Raw genomic sequence first — 25,503 nt, 5'->3', positions numbered from 1 at the left:
GGACGGTTTGGAGACAAAGCAAGAAAGGCAAGATTGAGATGGCTTGGACGTGTGTGGAGTAGAGATGCTGGGTATATTGGGAGAAGGATGCTGAATATGGAGCTGCCAGAGAAGAGGAAGGCTAAAGAGGAGGTTTATGGATGTGGTGAGGGAGGACATGCAGGTGGCTGGTGTGACAGAGGAAGATGCAGAGGACAGGATGAGATAGAAATGAACGATCTGCTGTGGCGCCCCCTAACGGGAGCAGCCAACAGTAGTAGTAGTAGTAGTAGTAGTAGTAGTAGTAGGTTGCATAGCAAACCTTCTCATTTTGGAAAGTGCAAGTTCATATTAGACTTGGCCACATTCGTGCGAGGGTACGCTTAGGAGGCTGCTCATCCACAGACTAATGGGGACAATGTTTTTGATAGGTAATTTTTTTAGCTTGATTGCTGCATATCAAAAACTTTTTTTTCCCATATTTCCCATTCCCTGCACAAAAAGTCTTATAATGGCAGGAAAAACACAGGTATTTCTATACGTGTGCATGTATCTGTCCGCTGCTAATCTCCCATACTACTGGGTGTGTCAGCGTAATAATGTCTGTGCACAGTCATGACTGTATGATCAAGGACCTCTTGTGGATGCAATGATTCAAAACCTTTGAAAAACCTGTTTTATACAACAATTGAGTGCAAACTCCTTAGCTGGATTTTTCGCCTAAGTCCGAACACCGAAGTAGGGGAGAAATGCAGGCAGTGCCTCATTATTTTCCCCTCTCCGAGTAGGTGAAAAAATGGGTGGTTTGTTGCTAAGTGTGAGCACCACAGAAGGGGCAATACGCCTGGCGGGGATCTGCACTCTACTGAGTGCATTTTTTCAGTTTGCCTTACTTCACATTGCATGTCGCAATGACGATGCTGAAACGATATATGGTGCAGTCCTTAAATCTATACTTTTAAGACAAAATAATGAAGGAATGCCACCACCACTTTCTTTAGGAAACTGTCATGACATGTCAAGTTAACTGCTTGTTAGGACTAGGGTTGGGCATCGAGAACTGGTTCCAAGAGCCGGCTCCAAAACTCCATTTCGAATGGAATCATTACAGCCTTTAATTTCGATTCTGCTTATCGGTTGCTAAACAAATTTCACTCGGGATAGTTCCAGTTTCAGTACCAGGTCCTGGCTCTGCGTCAGTGCGGCTGCACCTGTAGTCATGCGAGTTGAATGCATGAATGTCTTCCCGTCTCCTAAGCTACACACTGGTGCTTTCTGGACTGGATGACACTGCGCAAAGGAATAAATTTTGTTTTTGTTTTGCAGGAAGATCAATAAGAGAGCGAGCACAGAAGTCTAGGCAGAGCCATGTGTCATCATGGACTGTAGCAAGCGCTAAAAAGCGTGGCTTCTTTTTGTTTGAAAAAATGACAGGTCAGCACAGTGCAACACCTGTGCCAAACTTATTTCGTGCAAGAGGATGCACCACCAACATGACAAAACACCTTCGCCAGCATGGTATACAAATCAACGAGTGTGCCGTGTCTGACATGTTGTGCCGGACTCCCTCTCCCACACCTGCCTAGACCTCCTCAGTCAACCCTCAGCCAACAGCCAGCACCTCATCGCAACTGGGAAAGTGAAAATTAAATAACATTGGTCTTATTCTTAACAGCGAAACAGCAAACTAACTATACCTGATTGAATTGCTATAAACCGTGTCAAATGTGTGCAAATACTGTAATATATTTTTTCATAGACGAACATTCGCACAGACGTCCCTGCTTCTCTCTCGTCGACACCCATATGGGCCGCATCTCCCCAAACTGTAAACTGATTGGTATTTAGACATTACATTACATTACAGTCATTTAGCCGATGCTTTTATCCAAAGGGACTTACAATAAGTGCACCATTTAATGTAGGAAATCAGGAGTACTAGTCACCAGAGGTCATAAGTGCATCTTCTCTCTAAACAAGCATCTCAGAGCAAAACCAGTGCTAAAGTAAAAGCGCAAGAAAGAGTTTTTTTTCTAAATGAGTGAATACAATAAGTGCTAAGAGTAAGTAACAGGGTAGACTGTTGTCGTGTTGTCATTTTGGTGGGTTTCAGTGTTACAGCTACAGTATAGCAAATGAAAAAAGTGAATGAACGGATGATTATTGAATACCATAAAATAACAGCAATCAAATTACACTGTATGAAGCCAATGTACAGGTTCCATAATATGCATGAAGTCAATTGTGAATATTAATATGACTGAATAAATACTTATGTAAAGTTTTTTTTTTCTTCTGTGAAATAAGCATGTGACCTGTTTTGAACCCGCCCCTCAAAGAATTGAAATTGAGAATAATTAAGAACCAGAATAGATAAACAGAATCAGAATCAGAATCCCTAAAATCCAACCGATACCCAACCCTACTCAGAACCGATGGGCTGTGGGGCAGGAGTCAAACTGGTCAAACTGCTGCCTGCAACCAGTGAGCCCACTGCAGGTGTTATGCTCTTGTGTTGAGCTGTGCTTTCAATGTACTCATTCCCTTTACATTTTTCAATAATCAGTACTTAACACAAATAACTTGGTTCTTGAATAATCTAAGAATTGTACTGCATGCGAGGTCCTGCTGTCCCGGTCCCTCATGTTAGTAGGTGTCCTGGTGTTTTGTGAGTCTGTCAAGAGATTCTGTCGTTCATGTACCATGTTTGTGTCAGTGTGTACTGTGGGGCATACTGACAATACAGACTGACCCACTGCACATACTGACACACACGGGACAGGAACAACAGTATGTTCCTGTCCCGTGTGGTGCTATGTTAGTCTGGTAGAGGTTCTATTGTTGCTTTACCATGTGCGTCAGCATGCCCTGGGAATTCATTTGATTATTAATAGGTCTCTGCAGCAGTGTCACAAAGTTTCCACAAGTTTATGGCATTCAGAATGGTCATCACCATGGTGATAAACAGCTTGGAAAATTAGATTTAACAGCGCTGTAATATCTTACCCCAAGCACCTTGCTGGCATAGTGGAAATTGTCAACATAAGTTGTATAGTGGTGTAGCTGGTGACCGAGCTGCTCAAAACCCCTGCCAGAGTAACCGTTCTCCAGGTGGACCAGCAGAGATCTGCAAGAAGTGATGAACAAGTCAAGTCCATTTTATTTGTATAGCCCACTATAGGGCTATAGCCCCTCAGGGGGCTTTACAGCAACACAATATCCTGTCCTTAGACCCTCGTATTGGATGAGGAACAACTCCCAAAAAAACCTTTAACAGGGAGAAAAAATGAACACAGGACTTACCAGTCTACAAACAAATATAACATGTACGGACAATACAATTCACATGTTACTATACTACGACTCCATTTGGCCAGTTTGTCTCACTGTCCTGGTGTTTTGTGATAGGCAGGAGAAAGAGGTAGACCACCATCAAATCACTACAGGATCCTTAACTCTAATAGAAGGCACAGTGTTGGTACCCACTTCAACATCTGCTGCATAGGTTTTGTGTATCACGGAGCCTTTTCACATTTTTCAGTGTGAGCATTTAGCCTGGAGTAAGACTGCATCTGAGGAAGTGCATGCTACTGCCCCAGAACGCATTGCTCCTCAGCATTGGCACACAAAAAAAGAACTCAAATAAGCAAGATGAGATCTGAAGCATCATGTTGGGCTAACGCAACCTTTGGAAAAATTGTGAAGGTTGATCAAAGTTCAACACACGTCTTCCCGGTTAACAGGAAGTTTAACAGGCAGGGTTCAGAAGTGTCATGTGAAGACCTTTCCCTGAGGGGGACTTATTTACTGGGACCCAGGCGGTGGGTCTACCTTCAGGGCACAAACGGCCACTTTGTAATGTAAATGCACCCACCCAGCCCAGAAAAAAAAAAAAGTTAATCAAGGCACAGGCAAACATGTTGCTCCGCCTGTCAGGCACATTACAGTCACATGGACACAAACGGTGAGGGGTGACGACACATGTGAGGAGCCTTGTTATCCAAGCTTACAGGAAGTGCCACACAGACACAAACAAACAAGCCTGTATCCTACTCTCTCTGTTTCCACAGACTTATTGTACATGCTAGAAGGTGGAGCACTCTGCTGGTGAAGCTGATTTAAATACATGTGGAGGAGGTTGCACAATGGTAACTGCTGTTCATAACCAGGAGATGCCACAGCAGCCAACAGTCCTAACAAGGTCACAGGATGGATAAGCCAGTGTTTCTGCCCCCCCCACCCCCAACACACACACAGCCCTTATAAATATATTATAGATTATATTCTTTTCACCCAGCAATTAAATTGTCTGGCCATCAGGAAAAGGATGAAGATAGCATTAGCTTTCCTACCGAAACATATTAACCCACATTAATTCTGTTTTTTTTTTTGTGGATATTTTTCCCCTCTTTTTCTCCACAATTCTACTTGGCCAATTACCCCTCTTCTGAGCCATTCAGTCGCTGCTCCACTCCCTCTGCTGATCCCGGGAGGGCTGCAGACTACCACATGCCTCCTCTGATACATGTGGAGTCCCCGGCTGCTTCTTTTCACCTGACACTGAGGAGTTTCACCAGCGGGATGTAGCGCGTGGGAGGATCACGCTATTACCCCCAGTTCCCCCTCCCCCCAGAACAGGCACCCCAACCAACCAGAGGAGGCACTAGTGCAGCGACCAGGACACATACCCACATCCAGCTTCCCACTCGTAGACAGAGCCAATTGTGTCTGTAGGGATACCCAACAAAGCCGGAGGTAACATGTGGATTGGAACTGGTGATCCCCATATTGGTAGGCAACGGAATAGACCACCACACCACCCGCACACCCCATTATATATAATTTATATATATTACATTACATTACAGTCATTTACCCGATGCTTTTATCCTAAGGAACTTACAATAAGTTCATGTAACATAGGAAATCAGGAGAACTACTAGTCATCTGACGGTCATAAGTGTATTTTCTCTATAAACAAGCATCAAAGAGCAAAACCAGTACTAAGGTAAAAGCGCAAAAAAGGGTTCTTTTTTTTTTCTTTTTTTAAATGACTGAAAACAGTAAGTGCTACGAACAAGTAACAGGGTAGTAGTTCTTGAAGAGGTGAGTTTTCAACCTGCGCCGAAAGATGGACAGCAACTCCACTGTCCTGACATCAGTGGGGAGTTCATTCCACCACTGTGGGGCCAGGACAGAAAAGAGCCATGACCGGGTCAATCGGCAGCAGGGGCCTCTGAGCGACGGGGCAACCAGGCGTCCCAAGGCAGCAGAGCAAAGTGGTCAGGCGAGGGTGTAGGGCTTGAGCATGGCCTGGAGATAGGAAGGAGCTGTTCCTTTCACTGCCCTGTAGGCTAGCACAGAGTCTTAAACTGGATGCGAGCAGCTACTGGGACCCAATGTAGGGACATGAGAAAGGGAGTTGTGTGGGAGAACTTAGGGCGGTTGAACACCAGACGAGCTGCAGCTTTCTGAACAAGCTCCAGAGGTCAGATGGCTGATGCCGGGGCGCCAGCAAGGAGGGAGTTGCCACAGTCCAGCCGGGAGATGATCAGAGCCTGGATGGGCACCTGTGCTTTCTCGTCGGTGAGGAATTGGCGAATCCTCCTGATGTTATAGAGCAGAAATCTGCAGGAGCGAGCAACCGATGCAAAGTTTGCAACAAACGACAGTTGGTCATCCAGGATCACACCCAGATTCTTCGCAGTCCGAGTTGGCGTCACCACGGTGTTGTCAATGGTGATGGCCAGGTCTCAGTGTGGGCAACCTTTCCCCGGTAGGAACATCAGCTCTGTCTTGTCCAGATTGAGCTTCAGGTGGAGTTTCACCATCCACTCCGAGATGTCAGTCAAGCACACAGCAATGCGTGTCTCTACTTGTGTGTCACAGGAAGGAAAGGACAAGATCAGCTGGGTGTCATCGGCAAAACAATGGTAAGAGAAGTCATTCGAACCAATAACAGAACCCAGGGATGTCGTGTACAGGGAGAAAAGGAGAGGACCCAGAACCGAACCTTGTGAAATGCCTGTAGTCAGTCTGCAAGGCTCTGGCACAGATAACCTCCATGTCACCTGGTAGGAGTGACCTGTCAGGTAGGATGCAAACATCGAGAGTCCAGAGTCTGTGACACCCAGCCCCTCGAAGGTAGAGAGGAGGATCTGGTGGTTCACTGTGTTGAGCGCAGCTGACAGGTCCGGGAGTATCAGGACAGAGAGAGAGTTTGCTCTCACGGCGTGCAGCGATTCTGTCACTGCAAGGACGGCCATCTCTGTCAAGTGACCCACCCTGAACCCAGACTGGTTGGGGTCTAGTAGGTTTTTCTGGTGTAGGTACAAAGAAAGCTGGTTAAAGACAGCACCTTCGAAAGTTTTGGATAGAAAGGGTAGAAAGAAAACCGGTCTGTAGTTTTTGATGTCAGAGGGGTTAAGTGATGGTTTCTTGAGAAGGGGGGTGACTTGACTCTAGCAGTCTTGAAGGCTTGATATATATATATATATATATATATATATATATATATATATATATATATATATATATATATATATTCGGGTGGCATGATGGCGCAATGGTTAGCGCGGTCGCCTCACAGCAAGAAGGTTCTGGGTTTGAGCCCCGGGGTAGTCCAGCCTTGGTGGGTCATCCTGGGCCAGCCTCTGTGTGGAGTTTGCATGTTTTCCCCGTGTCTGCATGGGTTACCTCCGGGGGCTCCGGTTTCCTCCCACAGTCCAAACACATGTAACTCAGGTGAATCGGCCGTACTAAATTGTCCCTAGGTGAGAATGTGTGTGTGTGTGTGTGTGTGTGTGTGTGTGTGTGTGTGTGTGTGTGTGTGTGTGTGTGTGTGTGTGTGTGTGTGTGTGTGTGTGTGTGTGTGGCCCTGTGATAGGCAGCCGGCCTGTCCAAGGTGTGATGGATATGATATATTTATATAATTTCGGATATTCAGCATTATGTTTGATAGGACGACAAGGCTCATCACGCATATAATTATCACTTTTTCCTCACATAAAATGTTTTGTATTCCAATGGCAGACCACAAGAAACTGTGCAATATGAGAAGATCAATCACTTAAAAGTGGTAAATATGTCTGCACAAACATAGTCTCTTACAAGTGCCGTGTTAATACTGAGCAGTTCCTGTTATGTTTCAACTACATAGTCAATAAGGAAGTCATCCATCATGAAGCTGTATGGTATCTACAGGTCCTGGATCATCAGACTCCGTCAGTCACCTCAGTCTCAATCCTAGCATTCTCTACAAAGGCTGCCACTCAAGAGAAGATGAGGACATGAGAGATCCCAGAGGATTTATTATTTAGTCTAAAAGTTGAATTCTCAGCAATGTACTAGAGTGTTTAACATGCTGTAGATACTGGTATGAAACGTTCTACCTCTGCATGTCTAACAGACTCAATACGAGAGTAGTGTTTAACATGCTGTAGATACTGGTATGAAACGTTATACCTCCGCATGTCTAACAGACTCAACATGAGAGTAGTGTTTAACATGCTGGAGATACTGGTATGAAGCGTTCACCTCCCCATGTCTAACAGACTCAACATGAGAGCAGTGTTTAACATGCTGGAGATACTGGTATGAAACGTTCACCTCCCCATGTCTAACAGACTCAACATGAGAGTAGTATTTAACATGCTAGAGATACTGGTATGAAACGTTCACCTCCCCATGTCTAACAGACTCAACATGAGAGTAGTGTTTAACATGCTGGAGATACTGGTATGAAACGTTATACCTCCCCATGTCTAACAGACTCAACATGAGAGTAGTGTTTAACATGCTGTAGATACTGGTATGAAGCGTTCACCTCCCCACGTCTAACAGACTCAACATGAGAGTAGTGTTTAACATGCTGGACATACTGGTATGAAATGTTCTACCTCCTGCATGTCTAACAAACTTATCATGAGTGTAGCTGTGTTTATTTTATGTGTAATAGCCATTTAAAAATTCTAATGAATTAAAAAGGTGTTTTATGCACAAAGTTGGGTTTGTTATTTAAGTGAAAGTATATATTTGGCTGGTAAAAGTTTCATTATGAACCAATTCTCTCAATCAGATTATGACCACTTATTAAATAAAAGATGGTGCAAAAAGAACATTATGGTAAAATGTGGAGGTCAAAATCCTACTTGCTTGCCCTGGGTTAAGTCTTAAAATAAAAGCAAATAAGGTTTACAAAAACCAATCCCTCTACTTGCACTCCATTTTAATTACAAACTGTAATTAACACAAAAGAGTTAAACCCCCTTTAACAAGGCCAAACTTAGACGTCTTTCGACTGCATCTTCATTTATTCCTTTTGCTTCAACTTGACTGGAAGGTAAACTCCACGCCAGGACTTCAGACAAGACTAGCTTACATCACTAGTTCTGATTTCCAACTGGATTATAGGTGGATGTGGTTTTTCACAGGGACCATAACTTTACACAGCTCAACAACCAGCAGTTGATTTTAGTTAGTTTTGAGAACTCAGATGACTAGCTAATGCCACAGGCCCTGCAGCCTGCAGCAAGAATGATCTAGCTCTCTGGCCCATTAAATATACATACTGCTCTCAAAATAACATGATTCATGACAGGATGTTCCACTTCAGTATCTGCCGTCACAGAATCCTTGTTTGCATGATTCCAATCCAAGTATCTATCATTTATTAAACCGTTCACCACAGGGGAAGAAAGACCTGTTCTTTAAAAAAGGGGCAAACTCATCGATCTTTCTTAATGGTAAAGATAAAGACTAGGCTTGATAAACAGGGAGTTTATCTCATCTTCATTCTTATGAATGACACCAGTTACTGACCCCCAACCACCCCACCACCTTCTCATAACCAAAAATACTGTTTTATTTTTATTTTTCATTAATCAGCAGATACTTACTGGGTTACTGAATAAATGGATTTAATTGAACTGAAGATGCTCGCTCTAATATCCTGGCTGAGGGTTCCTTTGGCCTTCAAAATCTCCACGAAGTACTGTTAGGAACAAGACAACAAGACAGCAGGAGAAAGTAGAAAAAAAGCATATTTTTCTCACTGTTAGTATTAATAAAATTCACCTTCATGCACTCATCGCTGATGGACCTTCCATAAAACAAATGATAGCATCATTCTATAACATGTGCTTGCACAATGAACATCTATTACTCTTTTAAAATGGACAGCAAATGTAAAACCAGACCAAAGACGAGCGTTCATAAGACTGCATGAAATATGCAAGTTTAGACATTGTAAGCATGATACAATAGAGAGTGGTGATTGGAGCGGACTTCAATGGGCAAGTTGGTGAAGGGAAGAGAGGTGATGAGGAGGAGATGGGTAGGTATGGTGTCAAGGAGAGGAATATGGAAGGACAGATGGTGGTGGATTTTGTGAAAAGGATGGAAATGGCTTTGGTGAATACACATTTCAAGAAGAGGGAGGAACAGGGTGATGTATAAGAGTGGAGGAGGCAGGTACACACAGATGGACTATATCTTACGCAGGAGGGATTGGACACTGCAAGGCGATGACATGGGAGAACGTAGCTAGGCAGCATCGGATGATGGTCTGTAGGATGACTTGGGAGATCAAAAAGAGGAGGAGAGTGAAGGCAGAGCCAAGGATCAAATGGTAGAAGTTGAAGATGGAAGACTTGTGTGGAGTTCAGGAAAGACTTAAGCCATGCACTGGGTGGTAGTGAAGAGTTGCCAGATAGCTGGGCAACCACTGCAGAAATAGTGAGGAAGACAGCTAGGAAGATACTTGGTGTGTCATCAGGACAGAGGAAGGAAGACAAGGAGACTTGGTGGTGGAATGAGGAAGTACAGCAAAGTATACAGAAGGATAGGGAAAAGAATAAGTGGGATAGTCAGAGAAGAAGAAAGTAGACAGGAGTACAAGGAGATGCAGCGTAAAGTGAAGAGAGGTGGCAAATGCTACATATAGTGAGCTGTATGAGAGGTTGGACACTAAGGAAGGAGAAAAGGACTTGTACCAATAGGCTAGACAGAGAGACGGAGCTGGGAAGGATGTGCAGCAGGTAAGGGTGATCAAGGATAGAGATGGAAATGTGCTGAAAACTGAGGAGAGTGTGTTGAGAAGGTGGAAGGAGTACTTTGAGGAGCTGATGAATGAAGAAAATGAGAGAGAGAGGTTGGATGATGCGGGGATAGTGAATCAGGAAATGTGGTGGATTAGCAAAGAGGACGTGAGGGCAGCTATGAAGAGGATGAAGAGTGGCAAGGCAGCTGGTCCTGATGACATACCTGTGAAGGCATAGAGCTGTTTAGGAGAGATTGCAGTGGAGTTTTTAACTAGATTGTTGAACACAATCTTGGAATCCCCGTGTTACCTCCGGCTTGGTCAAGCGTCCCTACAGATAGAATTGGCCATGTCTGTGGGTAAGAACCGGATGTGGGTATGTGTCCTGGTCGCTGCACTAGCGCCTCCTCTGGTTTGGGCACCTGTTCGATGGGGGGGGGACATGGGGTAATAGTGTGATCCTCCCACCTCCCACGCGCTACGTCCCCCTGGTGAAACTCCTCAGTCAGGTGAAAAGATCGGCTGGCGACTCCACATGTATTGGAGGAGGCATGTGGTAGTCTGCAGCCCTCCACGGATCAGCAGAGAGGATGGAGCAGCGACCGGAACAGTTCGGAACAGAGGGTTAATTGACCGGATACAATTGGGGAGAAAGGGGGGGGGGGGGGACTAAAACAAAAAAACAAAAATCAAAATACTATCTTGGAAAGTGAGAGGATGCCTGAGGAGTGGAGAAGAAGCATACTGGTACCGATTTTCAAGAATAAGGGCAATGTGCAGAGCTGTAGCAACTACGGAGGTATAAAGTTGATCAGCCACAGCATGAAGATATGGGAAAGAGTAATAGAAGCTAGGTTAAGAGGAGGAGAGGTGATGATCAGCGGGCAGCAGTATGGTTTCACGCCACGAAAGAACACCACAGATGTGATATTTGCTTTGAGAATGTTGATTAAGAAGTATAGAGAAGGGCAGAAGGAGTTACATTGTGTCTTTGTGGATTTAGAGAAAGCATATGACAGGGTGCCGAGAGAGGAGGTGTGGTATTGTATGAGGAAGTCGGGAGTGGCGGAAAAGTATGTGAGGTGTGCGGTAGGAATGACAGATGGGTTCAAGGTGGAGGTATGATCAGCTCTGAGCCCTTTCTGGTGTGCAATGGTGATGGACAGGTTGACGGACGTGATCAGGCAGAGTCTCCATGGACTATGATGTTTGTGGATGACATTGTGATCATTAGCGAGAGTAGAGAGCAAGTTGATGAGAGCCTGGAGAGGTGGAGGTATGCACTGGAGAGAAGAGGAATTAAAGTCAGTGGGAGAGAGAGACAATACATATGCATGAATGAGAGGGAGGACAGCAGAATGGTGTGCTCCAATTATCGGGGCATCACACTGCTCAACCTCCCTGAGAAAGTCTACTCTAGGGTGCTGTAAAGGAGGCTCCGACCAATTGTCGAACCTCAGATCCAGGAGGAACAATGCGGATTCCATTCTAGACGTGGAACAACGGACCAACTCTTTACCCTTGCGGAAGTGCTGAGAGAGGCATGGGAATTTGACCAGCCAGTCTATATGTATTTTGTGGACTTGGAGAAGGCTTATGACTGTGTACCCTGGGGCACTCTGTGGGGGGTACTGTGGGAGTACGGGGTACCAGGGCAGTTGCTATAAGCCATCCGGTCCTTGTATAACCAAAGTGAGAGCTGTGGCCGCATTCTTGGCACAAAGTCAAACACGTTTTTGGTGGGAGTCAGATCCTGACAAGGTTGTCCCTCGGCTCCGATTCTGTTTGTGATATTCATGGACAGGACGTCAATGTCCAGCCAAGGTGAGGAGTGTGTCCATTGTGGGAACCTCAGAATTGTATCTTTGCTCTTCACAGATGATGTGGTTTTGTTGGCTTCATCAGAACGTGACCTCTAGCACATACAGGGGCAGTTTGCAGCTGAGTGTAAAATGGCTGGGATGAGAGTCAGCACCTCCAAATCTGAGGCCATGTTTCTCTACCGGAAAACGGTGGATTGCTCCCTCCGGGTTGGGGATGAGTTGTTGCCTCAAGTGAAGGAATTCAAGTATCTCGGGATCTTGTTCACAAGTGAGGGTAGGATGGAGCGGGAGATTGACAGGCAGATTGGTGTAGCATCAGCAGTAATGCAGACGTTGTACCGGACCGTTGTGGTGAAGAGGGAGCTGAGCCGGAAGGCAAAGCTCTCAATTTAGCAGTCAATCTTCGTTCCAACCCTCACCTATGGTCATGAGCTTTGGGTAGTGACTGAAAGGGTGACAAGCAGCTGATACAAGCAGCTGAAATGAGTTTCCTCCGTAGGGTGTCTGGGCTCAGCCTTAGAGATAGGGTGAGGAGCTCAGACATCCGGAGAGAGCTCGGAGTAGAGCTGCTGCTCCTTCGCGTCGAAAGGAGCCAGTTGGGGCGGTTCGGGCATCTGATTAGGATGCCTCCTGAGTGCCTTCCTTTGGAGGTTTTCCGGGTACGTCCAACTGGGAGGAGACCCCGGGGTAGACCCAGAACTAGCTGGAGGGACTAGATGTCCAATCTGGCCTGGGAATGTCTTGGGATCCCCCAGCAGTAGCTGGAGGGCGTTGCTGGGGAGAGGGCTGTCTGGAGTGCCCTACTTAGCTTGCTGCCACCACGACCCAACCCTGGAGAAGCGCCTGATGACGAGATGAGATGACAGCGGAATAGTGACGATGCAGGGAGTAGAGGTGATGAAGGTATATGAGTTTAAATACTTGGGGTCAACTTTTCAAAGTAACTGGGAGTGCACAGGAGGTGAAGAAGAGAAAGCAGACAGGGTGGAGTGGGTGGAGAAAAGTGTTAGGAGTAATTTGCGACGGAAGCGTACCACCAGCAAGAGTGAAAGGGAAGGTTTACAAGATGGCAATGAGATCAGCCATATTGTATGGTTTCGAGATGGTGGCACTGACGAAAAAACAGGAAGCAGCGCTGGAGGTAGCAGAGTTGAAGATACTAAGATTTTCATTGGGAATGACGAAAAAGGACAGGATTAGGAAGAAGTATATTAGAGGGACAGCTCAGGTTGGACGATTTGGAGACAAAGCAGGCGGGGCATATTTGAGATGGCTTGGACATGTGTGGAGGACAGATGCTGGGTATTTTGGGAGAAGGATGCTGAATATGGAGCTCCAGGCAAGAGGAAAAGAGGAAGGCCAAAGAGGAGGTTTATGGATGTGGTGAGGGAGGACATGCAGGTGGTTGGTGTGACAGAGGAAGATGCAGAATACAGGAAGAGATGGAAATGGATGATCCACTGTGGTGACCCATAACGGGAGCAGCCGAAAGTCGTAATAGTAGTTAGTAATAGCAGTAGTAGATTGGTGTTTGACATATGGAATGATACACGACATGTAACTTCAGAGTAATGCTGTTGCAATACTGACAATAAAAGGACAGCTGTCCTGGTCCCATGTCATTTGAAGTAAAAATTGAATAAGAAAAATGAAAGTGAATTAGCCCTAGCACAGCTTCTAATTGGACTGAACAGGTGTGTGTGAGATAAGCTGTGTATAAATGAGGCTGCAAAAGTGGTTGCAAAAGCCAGTTTTCTCTGCCAGGATGAAAAATACAAGCTGAATCCAACTTGTTACCTGAGCCTGTTCCTATGTTTGTACATTCTATATCAATAATTGCATCAGTGGAACATAACGTCCACTGGGCACAAAATGCATAGGTATTTTGTACCAGACAATGTCTGCTATTCAATTGTGCTTTATAGGATGTGACAATCTTACTTTCTATTACGAGTACATCTGAAAAAAGAACAACTTTGGTCAGTTCACAGATGCAAAAGATGTTTTTTTTAAAATTAAGATTAGAGTAATAGTTGAGTAAGTTCTGCGACACAAAATTAGATGTAAGACATTTACTGGTAAAGTAATAGGAAGGCATTTGAAAGTCAATTTCATACATTTTCCTGTGACTGGCATACTACCTCATGGTATTTGCACTGACCTGATGTGACAAACCTCACCTGTCTGGTACCCTGAGCAGGTAAAAGTTAGACTACAGTTGATCTTCCCCTTAATCTAGCCTCTCAATAATTCTAATAAGACTACTAATCTGTATTTTCCCACTTGGTTTGTCGTTAGATTAAAAAAAAACACTTTTTCCTGCTTGCTCAAGTGCATCCCGTACCTTATCAATGTGCAACCACATCTCACTAAAGGACAGAGTATTGCATAACATGGCAGACGAACTGCTATTCTTGGTGCAAATGCTTAGCATTGATATGATAATACGAAGTAATCTACAAAATGGAACTGTTTGCATATCCTGTACCTACAACTAAACCCAGATCTAATGTGACGGTGTCAGTGGACATACAGTGGTGACCAGCTCCAGCTGTTTACAGTAGCACTGCTCTGTCTGGATCAGCTCATGAGCGGTACGGATCTGCTTCCTTCCCCAGCGATCCCTCTGCTCCTGAATGTTGTTTCCAATGGGAATGGATGGATAAGGGGAGAAACTCATGGCTGAGGGGAAGTGAGAGGAGAACAGTGAAAAAAAGAAGCATCGTGGGAATGTGTTTGTGAAAAATAGTGCAAATATTAGCTGTCAATAAAGTATTTAAATCAGAAGTAGTGTAACAAGTTCATGGTACAAAAGAAAACCTGAATCAGTATCTGTATCAGTGTTCACAGATCTACAGTTTTTACAATCACAAGTATTTCAAGTTTCAGCAACTGATGAGGGCCTACTATGTGCTCGCAAGAAAAATCAGGGTTTGTAATACGACAGCCTATATGAAATGTATGTACATAAAATGGGGAGAATCACAGGATATTTCCTTATCACTGTAGGTCACCAGTTGCCAACTTACAGCAGAATAAACAACAGTCACCAAGTGATTGATCACAAGACCCCCAGACTGTCACCAGCCCCTGACCCCACCAACAGTGTGTCCTGGCTAAGAGGCGTCCTCTGCACTTCCCCACTAGTGCATTAGCGCCATGGCTTGTGTAATGGCAAGGCTAAGAAGCAAGCAAGGAACAGGACTTTAACAGCAATTAACCCCTGCACTGTCCCTCAGCATCCTTGAGTCAGCAGCCCCTGACCCCACCAACAGTGTGTCCTGGCTAAGAGGCGTCCTCTGCACTTCCCCACTAGTGCATTAGCGTCATGGCTTGTGTAATGGCAAGGCTAAGAAGCAAGCAAGGAACAGGACTTTAACAGCAATTAACCCCTGTGCTGCCCCTCAGCATCCTTCAGTCAGCAGCCCCTTCTAACAAACTGTACACAAGAGCTCCAGATCAATGGCAGACAAGGTACAGCATTCCCACATAAACCAAGCCTAGGACACAATGGGCTTTTGTGTCAATAACTGACATGTTAACCTACATTATATAGTATTCTGGTACGTCTAGCTAACAAAATGCCCCTGGCGTTTACACAACACAATGAATTGAAAGCATGATATGGAAAAACAAATAGGCAAAACTGTTAGCAACTGTGTCTGTTAGCAGTAGGTACACAGGGAGGAAAGGTGACCAAATTCGACAATTAACCCCACTAAAGACTACCATACAAACAAATAAGTAACTTTAAGAGTAGGCTATTGTCCTGGAAAACACAACAATTTCCCCAATTTCCCCTGGAGGATGAGTAAAGTATTCTGATCCTGGCAAATCCAGATAGCAGATTCACAGTAAACGGCATCAGCCGTTAGAGTGCGTCTCGGGGGACCGCGGGGAACACGGTGGACTCCGCGCGACACAATCCAAGCAGCCATGCGGGAAAACTAATCAGCTTAATTGTTAAAACCAAAAGCAGATGAGTAAGACTCAACATGAATTCTGCTCAGCGACGGCATGGACATGTCAGCTAGTCTGCAGTCTGAACGCTGAATGGGGCAGCGCTCGACCGTCTTCGCTGTCAGTTTGACTTCCCTGATGGAGGCGTCAGGGGTCATCCGCACCACACGCGGGGGGTGGGGGGCAAACCAAGATGTGTGTCCACACTGGCAGCAAGGTGGGTGTCGACTCCTCCACACAAAACACGTCACCTGAAAATCTAAAACGTCTTGAAGCCGAAATCGTATATGTATAAAGCATCAACACGCAGCCGCTTTTTGCTAAAGTTAAAACGTCGCCTATAAAATCACCTACATACTTTTTCACGAGTCGAATTAAAGCGAGTTTTACGCACAGTCGCGGCCACTGTTGCAATGAAACGGCTCAGAAAGAGTGCTGCCGCTCACGAGGGAGGCGCACGTCCATGAAGGTACAATGTCAAGTTATCGCAACGTAAAACCCACCGACCTTTCCTCCACTGCGTTCAAACTCCACAAGCAACGCGCTCTTTTCGGCTCAACCTCTCAAACTCTGCGCCTCTCGCTTCCGTGTTGGGCGCGCACTGTGATTGGTTCGTTGGACGCAGTGAAACATCGCGTTGATACGCTGGATCACGTTGTTTGCAACCCGCAGAGAAGTGAGAATACCGACATCTAGTGCTGGCAGTAGTGCCTCTTCAAACCCTAGAATAAATAAATAAACAAACGCATAAACAAATAAATAAAATGTCTAAAAATAAAATAAATCCAGGCCAAGTCTGTGGCTTTGTCTAAAAAAACAGGCTAATCATTGTCTTCAGATTCAATTGTAAAGACATGTTTTAAGGGTTTCTTGGTACATGGTATAAATCATTACACGGTATTACTTTGGCACAAAATCTATCCAATCCAGCAGATGTAAGTGGTTGCTGTGAAACAGCTGAGACCTCTGAAGGAACAACATTATTCTACTAATGTACGTGTCTCTCATACACTATTACAAGCCCAGTGTAGGACACAAAATATGCCTGAATAGAGTTCAAACAAAGCAGAAACTAGTCTCATCAAAATTCTACACATTGCTTGGAGTAAGTTGGCCATGTAATCACAGGTAATGTGGAGGATGTTTAAGAAAGTGAGGCAAAAGACTTCAAATTGCTAAACAGATAAAATGCATATTTAATGAAAAGTTCATTAAAATGTATGAAGATATTGGCGAGCTCACTGTTTATTGTTTTCAATTTTATTGTGTTTCCAGTACATTTGGTATTATAATAATTGGCCCCAAAACAGACCTGTGCAAATTAGCCCCATTTTGCCTTCAGGCTATGTAGGCATGAAAAGTGCAAAAGACCACAGACAAAGGGTCCTTTTTGACCTGAGGATAGAAAAAGGCATAAGCATCAATAATCTACCAAAGTCAAGCAACTCTCCCAAGGTTTTTTAGCCCTTCGGTGCATTATTCATACTAACTATTGCCAGAGGACTCATAATTGACCCCTACACTTTTCAAAAAAAAACTTCATGAGATGAAAGAATGTGATGTTTTGTAATTTCAAGTTTTGAATCCCCCTTATCCAGTCCAATAGCATTGGATTCTGAGTAATAAATTATTAAACACATCGAAGGTAAGGCTACCTTCACTTGAAGATGCCATTTGAAATGAGAGTACAAGACCAAGGTATGTCAAATGATTTTGCTATTAAAACAAATAAAAAATGAGTAAACAACAAAAGTCACAGTGAAACAAATGAGTCAAACATACATGTCTTGAACATGTACATGGGGAGGTTTGCTGTTTACTAGCCCTTTTGTAGAATGCTGCCACTGAATGTGAAATAAAGCCTCAAAGAATTTATTGACATAGAATACCATGGCCTCTATTTGCTGAAGCAAGCAAAAGATTACATTTTGATTTTAAACCCTTCACTGTTAGCAGTCCAGCTAACTTCTAAGTTGTCACTAATTTGATCAAGTAACGATAACAGTCGACAACTCTGGTTTCACAGTTTGGCAGCAAAAGTCTTGGTGTTACGTTTGATCCCAGCCTTTCCTTTGATAAGCACATTAAAGAAATCACCAAGACTGCCTTTTTTCACTTATGTAACATAGCTAAAATTCGGTCTCTCCTGTCCATGGCTGACGCAGAGACTCTAATACATGCAGTTGTTTCATCCAGACTTGATTACTGTAATGTTCTGTTCTCAGGTCTGCCACATTCTAGTACTAAAAGTCTTCAGATGGTTCAGAATGCTGCTGCTAGAATCCTAACTAAAACTAGGAAATTTGACCATATTACACCAATTCTTGCCTCCCTTCATTGGCTTCCTATCTAGACTTCAAGGTGCTTCTGCTGACTTATGAAATCCTAAATGGGCTTGCCCCATCTTACCTCTGATCTCCTTAAACCTTACGTGCCATCTCAAGCTCGTCGCTCTGAAAATACAGGGCTCCTGTGTGTACCCCAAGTTAAAAAGTAGTCAGCTGGTGGCAGGGCCTTTTCCTATCGGGCTCCATTCTTGTGGAATAAACCTGCCTGCTGCCATCAGACAATCAGAGTCTGTTGAGTCTTTTAATCCAAACTTAAAACTCATCTTTTTGCCTTAGCCTGCAATTAGTTGCCTTTAAGTTGAGTGCGTCACAACCTGTACTGGCTGGCGGGTTGGTTTTCTGTCTCAATTAATTTACCCACCACTGTTCTGCCAACGAGATTATAGAGTATAGATTATGACTATTGCAAACTGTTTTCTTCTCTCACGTCTTTTCTCTCTCTCTGCATGATGTCTTCTCCTTTCTCTTCTTCTGTGTGTATGAATGGTGTGATGTGAGTCTCCCCTGTGTGCATGTGTAGTCTGTCCTCCTGTCAGGTCTACATGGGGATGCTGGTCATGTGGCATGGATCCTAGGCTGTTCCAGTGGCATCTGGACACTACTTGGCATCCAGGTCATCATATTCTTCATATATTTTATAATTCCATTATAATTCTGTTATCCTCTTTCAATGTTGTATTGTGAAAATTGTGTAAACACAACATCCATTGCATGTTGTCCGTCTAGGGAGAGAGATCCCTCCTCTGTTGCTCTCCCTGAGGTTTCTCCCTGTTTTTTCTCCATTAAATGTTTTTTTAGGGAGTTGTTCCTTATCTGATGTGAGGGTCTAAGGACAGGAAGTTGTGTTGCTGTAAAGCCCCCTGTGGCAAATTTGTAATGTGTGATATTAGGCTATACAAATAAAACTGACTTGACTTGTCATTGACAATGTTTCTGTCAGAAGATAATCACTAGTGACAATTGAGTAGATAGTATATAGTTTATAGTGGCTAGTAGATAGTAGATGGTAGATGGTAGATGGTAGATAGTAGATGGTAGATGGTCGATAGTAGATGGTAGAAAGTAGATAGTGGATAGTTGATAGTAGATGGTAGATGGTAGAAAGTAGATAGTAGATGGTAGATGGTAGAAAGTAGATAGTAGATAGTAGATGGTCGATAGTAGATGGTAGAAAGTAGATAGTGGATAGTTGATAGTAGATAGTAGGTGGTACATAGTACATGGTAGATAGAAGATAGTAGATGGTAAAAAGTAGATAGCAGATAGTAGATGGTAGATTGTAATGGAATGGTTTCCTTTCTTTTTAGAGCCTCCCTGCCACTAGGGCCATAGTTCCATTATCTTGAGTCTTTTGCCTTCTAGTGGCATAGTTATGTACCATAGTTTCAGCTACTTCCTTTTCCTGTGACAACAAGAAAATAGTGTGACAACACAGCAATATTCATGCTCCATCATTAGCCATCACCTAGTTTCTACCCCTTTGAGTGGCAATATCTGTAAGTAAAGCTATTATCCATCATTGCTAGAATCTTTATTTTTAAGTATTTTTTTACATATTTGCTACAGTTTGTATAATTTTGTTAACATTTATGACAGCACATTTTAATGATGGCATTCTAGCTATACCTTTGATGCTAGCGTAAATACAGTGTTCAGTGCAATGCCTGATTAGTTACAACTTACATTTTATTTCTGCAAAGAAAATGTTAGTTTTATACTTACCTTTGTTTCCTGAAAAATAGAGGATTCGTTATCCTAACTGTAACTCTAGATTGAGTAAGCTATTTTGTATTGTATACTGATGTATGCTTTTCTGTATGTTTATTTTCAGTTTCACAGTTTCTTGTTATTAAATCCCGTCCGTATACAACACTGGTCTGTTCCTTGGAGAATATGATGCAAGGGAGAGTTTAGCTGGCTATAAAAACCTAATATAGGACAAGAGTCACATTGGGTGTAGCGGTACAGTGAAAAAATAGCACTCTGTGAGGGACATCAACTAGCTGTCGGACTCTGACATGGCAGCCAGAGGTCAGTAACTGACAAAGCCTTTTCAAGTCAAGCACTCATTGACATAATGGAAAATTTAGAGGCTCAAGGTCAAGACGGCGAGGAGAATAAGTCACTCTCCTCTCACTCCTTAAAGTCCTCAAAATCTTCAAGAAACCTGAGTGTTAGATCGTCAGCAGGACCTTTGAAAAGATTGTCTGCATCAACTAGAGCCAGTATGGCAGCAGCACTAGCACCGGCTGAAGCACAGGCTGCTAAAGCCAGAGCAGCCTACGCTGACAAAGAAATGAACATTAAATTAGAGAAAGCTCGTGTAGAAGCTAATGCAAATGTTGAAAAGGTCCACTTAGATGCAACTCTTGATGCACTTCAAGCCAAGAAAGAAGCTGACGCTTTCATGGCCAAAGCAGGGGTAATGCAGTATGCAGCTGCTGCTCAGCTTATTGCAGAGTGAAGTGAAGAGTTAGAGTTCTTGCCCATCCAAGTAACCCCAGAGCAGAAAGTGAGTGAGTACATAAATAAACACTCGAGTAACTACACTGAGCTCATGCAAATACAGAAAGACATGTCCACTCAGCATGATGACGTCACCCCTCAGCAAAAACAAGTGAAACCTTCACCAGAGTTCACATCTTACTTCAGAAAAGATCCAAATCAATACCACTCATCACCACCAGAGGGCAGTAAACCGGCGCTTCAAAGAGATACACTTCAACAATGTCTTTCCTACAAAGAGCCACAACCACAGTGGAGGTGTAACCCAAACCTTGCACCTACTGACAACTCCACCAGTGACCTTGCCAGGTTCCTAGCAAAGAGCCAGCTGATACCGGGAGGACTGACTAAGTTTGATGACAAGCCAGATAATTATCTCAGCTGGAAGGTTACCTTTCAGAGTACCATTGCAGACCTTGGTCTTACTGCCAATGAAGAAGTAAACCTGCTCATCAAGTGCCTCGGCCCAGAGTCTTCAGAACATGCTAGAAGGGTCAAAGCAGTCAACATACGTCATCCATCTGTTGATCTGGACAAGACTCGAAGAATGCTATGACTCAACAGAAGCAATAGAAAGAGCCTTGTTCTCTAGAATAGAGAACTTCCCAAAGCTCTCCAGTAAAGAACCTCACAAGCTCTGCGAGCTATCAGACTTGCTCTTAGAACTGTCAGCTGCAAAGCTAGATTGATATTTACCTGATTTAAGTTACCTCGACATAGCCAGGGGAGTAGGTCCAATTGTGGAGAAGCTACCCTTTCACCTCCAAGAAAAGTGGACTACCGTTGGGTCTTGATTTAAAAAAGAGCATAGAGTGGCCTTCCCACCTTTCTCTGTCTTTTCTGAGTTTGTGCAGAAAGAGGCCAGAGCAAGGAATGACCCAAGCTTTACAACAGCTTCTATCTCCTCTGTCAGCTTCAAGAAAGAAAAGCCCCTGGGTAATTACAACAGAAAGCCATCAGTTACAGTGCACACGACAAACGTGTCAGCAGAGGTAACCACAAAAGTAGAAAGGGTAGTTGAAGATCTAAACAGACACTGTCCTATACATCACAAGCCGCACCCACTGAAAAGATGTAAAGGTTTCAGGATGATACTGCTTGAAGACAGAAATAATTTCATCAAAGACAACAACATCTGCTACCGTTGCCTTGCATCCACCAGTCACCAGGCAAAGGACTGTAATGTCACCATCAGGTGTGTGGGGTGTGAGAGTGAGAGGCACTTGGCAGCTCTTCACCCTGGCCCAGCACCACAGACAACCGAGTCCCTCTCTGCCCCTAAACAGCATGGCGGGGAGGAGGCAAGCTCATCAAAAGCTGGATGTTACAGCAACGTATACAAAGGAATGTGGAAATGGATTCACAGGAAAATCCTGCTCGAAGATTTGCCTTGTGTATGTCTTCCCTGAAGGTCAGCGACACAACAGCAAGAAGATGTATGCAATTGTGGACATCCAAAGTAATCCGTCCCTTGCAAAGACCGAGTTTTTTGACATGTTTGACATTCAAAGTACAGTTGACCCATACACCCTGAAGACCTGCGCTGGCATAGGAGAAACGTCAGGTAGGAGAGTTTGTGGCTACACAATAGAGTCAGTAGATGGGAAAACTAGTTTTTCTCTTCCTACGCTCATTGAGTGTAATGCTATCCCTAACTACAGGAAAGAAATACTCACTCGTGAAGCCGCACTCCACCACCGCCGTCTGAGGTCAACAGCTGCTGAGATACTGCCCCTTGACCTAGATGCAGACATCCTCCTGTTCATTGGACAGAACCTTCTGAGAGCTCACAAGGTGAGAAAGCAGCTCAGTGGCAGAGACAACGACCCATATGCACAGAAGCTCGACCCGGGCCGGGTTATCATATGCGATGTGTGTCTCAGCAGTGGTCACAAGCCAACTAAAGTGAGTGCTCTAAAAATGCATGTGTTAGATAATGGACGCCCAAGCCTTCTCACCCCGTGTAAGCTGCATCAATGTGAAGGAGAACTTCAGTCTGAGTTACTCGAAAGCCACTCCCCATCAACTTCAAGCTTCGAGCTCATACTCAAGACCCATTGAAGAGAGTTTAGGAGAGACTGTCTTTTGCTGCACTGATACCGACAACCAGCTTGCGCCATCTGTCGAAGACATGCACTTTCGGAAGAAGGAAGGAGTCTTCAAAGATGAAACTAACAGCTGGGTCGCCCCATTACCATTTCGCAGCCCCACACGTCTACGCCCAGACAACATACCCTATGCCTACAAGCGGCTTATGTCTCTTCGACGTCAGCTGGACAAGAAGGAAGACATGAGAGCACACTTTGTCGAGTTCGTGTCTGTGAATGTTCTCATTCATCCAGGTCATGGTTATCCAAAGGAGTTGAATCAAGTGCAACTGGACTTGGTATATATCCGTGAAGACGTTTCGCCTCTCATCCAAGAGGCTTCCTCAGTTCGTGCCTTTCTGACTAGACGAAGCTGGTCTGACGGGCTGGTGATGAGACTCAGAATTTATCCTCTTGGAGTCGTTGTCAGAGCTATAGATGTCCATGGCTCTTTGTGTCCCGATGTTTACCAACGTCCGTCGCTAACAGAGCCATAGATATGAGTGGCTCTCCTGTGCTCCGATGTCCAGCTGCGCCCGTCGCCATCGGAGCTATTGATTTGCATTTGTTTAGCAGCGGCGGTCGTTGGGGGTGTTAGTTTCGACTTCATTATTCAGTGATCTTGAGAGTCGTTGGAGCCGTCAGTGACCGACTGTTGTTCTTGGAGGCTAGGCTTCTTGAGTCTCCTGGGTAGAGATGAAAGGACGGCATTGTAAGTGGGAGATAGGTGGTGTCGCAGACCTCCTCCTCTGTTGAGGGATGGTTTTTCCAGTTTCGCATAGATGGCTTCCTTCACCCCTCTTTCAAGGCATCTATCTTCTCTGTCCAAAACGTGTATGTTGCTGTCCTCGAAGGAGTGTGTCTTCTCCTTTAGGTGTAGATAGACTGCTGAGTCTTGTCCTGAGGAGTTTGGCCTTCTGTGTTGGACCATCCGTTTGTGTAGTGGTTGTTTGGTTTCTCCTATGTATAGGTCAGTGCAATCCTCATTGCATTGTACGGCATACACCAGATTGCTTTTCCAGGTGTGTGGTACACGGTCTTTGGGATGAACCAGTCTTTGTCGGAATGTGTTGCTGGGTTTGAAGTGTACCTGGATGCGGTGTTTGTTGAAAATTCTCCTGAGTTTGTCGGAGACCCCAGAAACACACGGGATGACTGTGCTATTCCTTCTGTTCCTTTTCTCCTCGTCGCTCACCTGGTTGGTCTTTTTGGAACGTGTTGCAGTTTTCACAAAGGTCCAACTGGGGTAGCTGCAGGTTTTTAAAGCTCCCCTCAGGTGTTTATGTTCTTCTCATTGGGCCTGAGTGCTGCTGGGCATATTGTCAGCTATGTGTTGCAAAGTTCTGATGACGCTCAGTTTGCGTTCCAGAGGGTGGTGTGAGTCGAAAAGTAGATATTGGTCTGTGTGTGTAAGTTTCCTGTAAACCCCAATGTGGAGGCTCCTGTCTTCTCCAATGTGGACGTCACAGTCCAAGAAGGGCAAACTGTTGTTCTTTACGTCTTCCCTTGTGAACTTAATGTTCTTGTCCACTGAGTTGATGTGTTTGGTAAACGCTTGCACCTCTTGTGTTTGAATTTTGACCCATGTGTCGTCCACATATCTGAACCAGTGGCTCGGAGGTGTTCCTCTGAAGGAGTTCAGGGCCCTGTGTTCTACCTCTTCCATATATAAGTTGGCCACAATGGCCGATACCGGTGAGCCCATTTCACAGCCGTGTTTCTGTCTGTAAAACTGGCCCCTGAATTGGAAATATGTAGTGTTCAGGCAAAGGTCCAGTAGTTGGCAAGTCTGGTCTGGGCTGAGGTTGGTCCTATTGCGGAGGGTCTCGTCTCGTAGCAAACGTTGCCTCACAGTTTCCAAAGTCTCCATGGTTGGGATGCAGATGAATAACGAGGTCACGTTGTAAGATACCATGGTTTCATCCGGTTCCAGTTTTACGCCTTGGACCTTGTCCACGAAGTCAATTCAGTTTTGGATATGGTGAGGTGTTTCGCCCACTAAAGGGGTCAAGATGTTGGCTATATGTTTGGCAATGTTGTACGTGACCGAGTTTATGCTGCTGACGATGGGCCTGAGGGGGGTTCTATCTTTATGTATCTTAGGAAGTCCATATATGCATGGAAGTTATCTTGTGGGTAGAGACGGTGGTATTGTATCCGATCAATGGTTCCTCCTTTCTGTAGTTTCTGTAGGTACTCTATTATTCTCCTCTTGTAACTCAATAGCTCCGATGGCGACGGGCGCGGCTGGACATCGGAGCACAGGAGAGCCACGCATATCAATAGCTCCGATAATGACGGGCGCGGCCAAACATCGGTACACAAAATAGCCACTCATATTTATGGCTCTGTTAGCGACGGGCGTTGGTAAACATCGGGACACAAAGAGCCACTCATATCTATGGCTCTGTTAGCGACGGGCGTTGGTAAACATCGGGACACAAAGAGCCACTCATATCTATGGCTCTGTTAGCGACGGACGTTGGTAAACATCGGGACACAAAGAGCCATGGACATCTATAGCTCTGACAACGACTCCAAGAGGATACATTCTGAGTCTCATCACCAGCCAGTCAGACTAGCTTCGTCTAGTCAGAAAGGCACGAACTGAGGAAGCCTCTTGGATGAGAGGCGAAACGTCTTCACGGATATATACCTTCTTTTCGTCTTTTTGTTGAGTTCATGCAGAAAATTCTCGATAGCAATCACGCAGGGCTGGCATCACCTTGTGACAAAGATAAAGAGAGATGGTATTGTCCCAC

At 44.6% G+C, this 25,503-nt stretch overlaps 1 protein-coding gene across 1 annotated transcript in view; it reads right to left on the bottom strand.

Moving 5' to 3' along the window:
• The window catches only part of arhgef39 (Rho guanine nucleotide exchange factor (GEF) 39), a 136,446-nt gene extending 120,234 nt beyond the window's left edge, over window positions 1–16,212 (bottom strand). The window contains exons 1-4 of the mRNA XM_056276732.1: window positions 16,160–16,212; window positions 14,375–14,523; window positions 8,877–8,971; window positions 2,986–3,106 (exon numbers count right to left, since the gene is read on the bottom strand). Coding sequence (XP_056132707.1) covers window positions 2,986–3,106; window positions 8,877–8,971; window positions 14,375–14,521 — 363 coding nt within the window. The 5' untranslated portion in view covers window positions 14,522–14,523; window positions 16,160–16,212. The remainder of the gene's footprint in view (window positions 1–2,985; window positions 3,107–8,876; window positions 8,972–14,374; window positions 14,524–16,159) is intronic.
• Between the last annotated feature and the right edge of the window lie 9,291 nt (window positions 16,213–25,503).

The sequence above is a fragment of the Lampris incognitus genome, chromosome 3, assembly GCF_029633865.1.
Source record: "Lampris incognitus isolate fLamInc1 chromosome 3, fLamInc1.hap2, whole genome shotgun sequence".
NCBI classification, from domain to species: Eukaryota; Metazoa; Chordata; class Actinopteri; order Lampriformes; family Lampridae; genus Lampris; species Lampris incognitus.
This window is presented reverse-complemented; position numbering and strand designations above follow the sequence as displayed.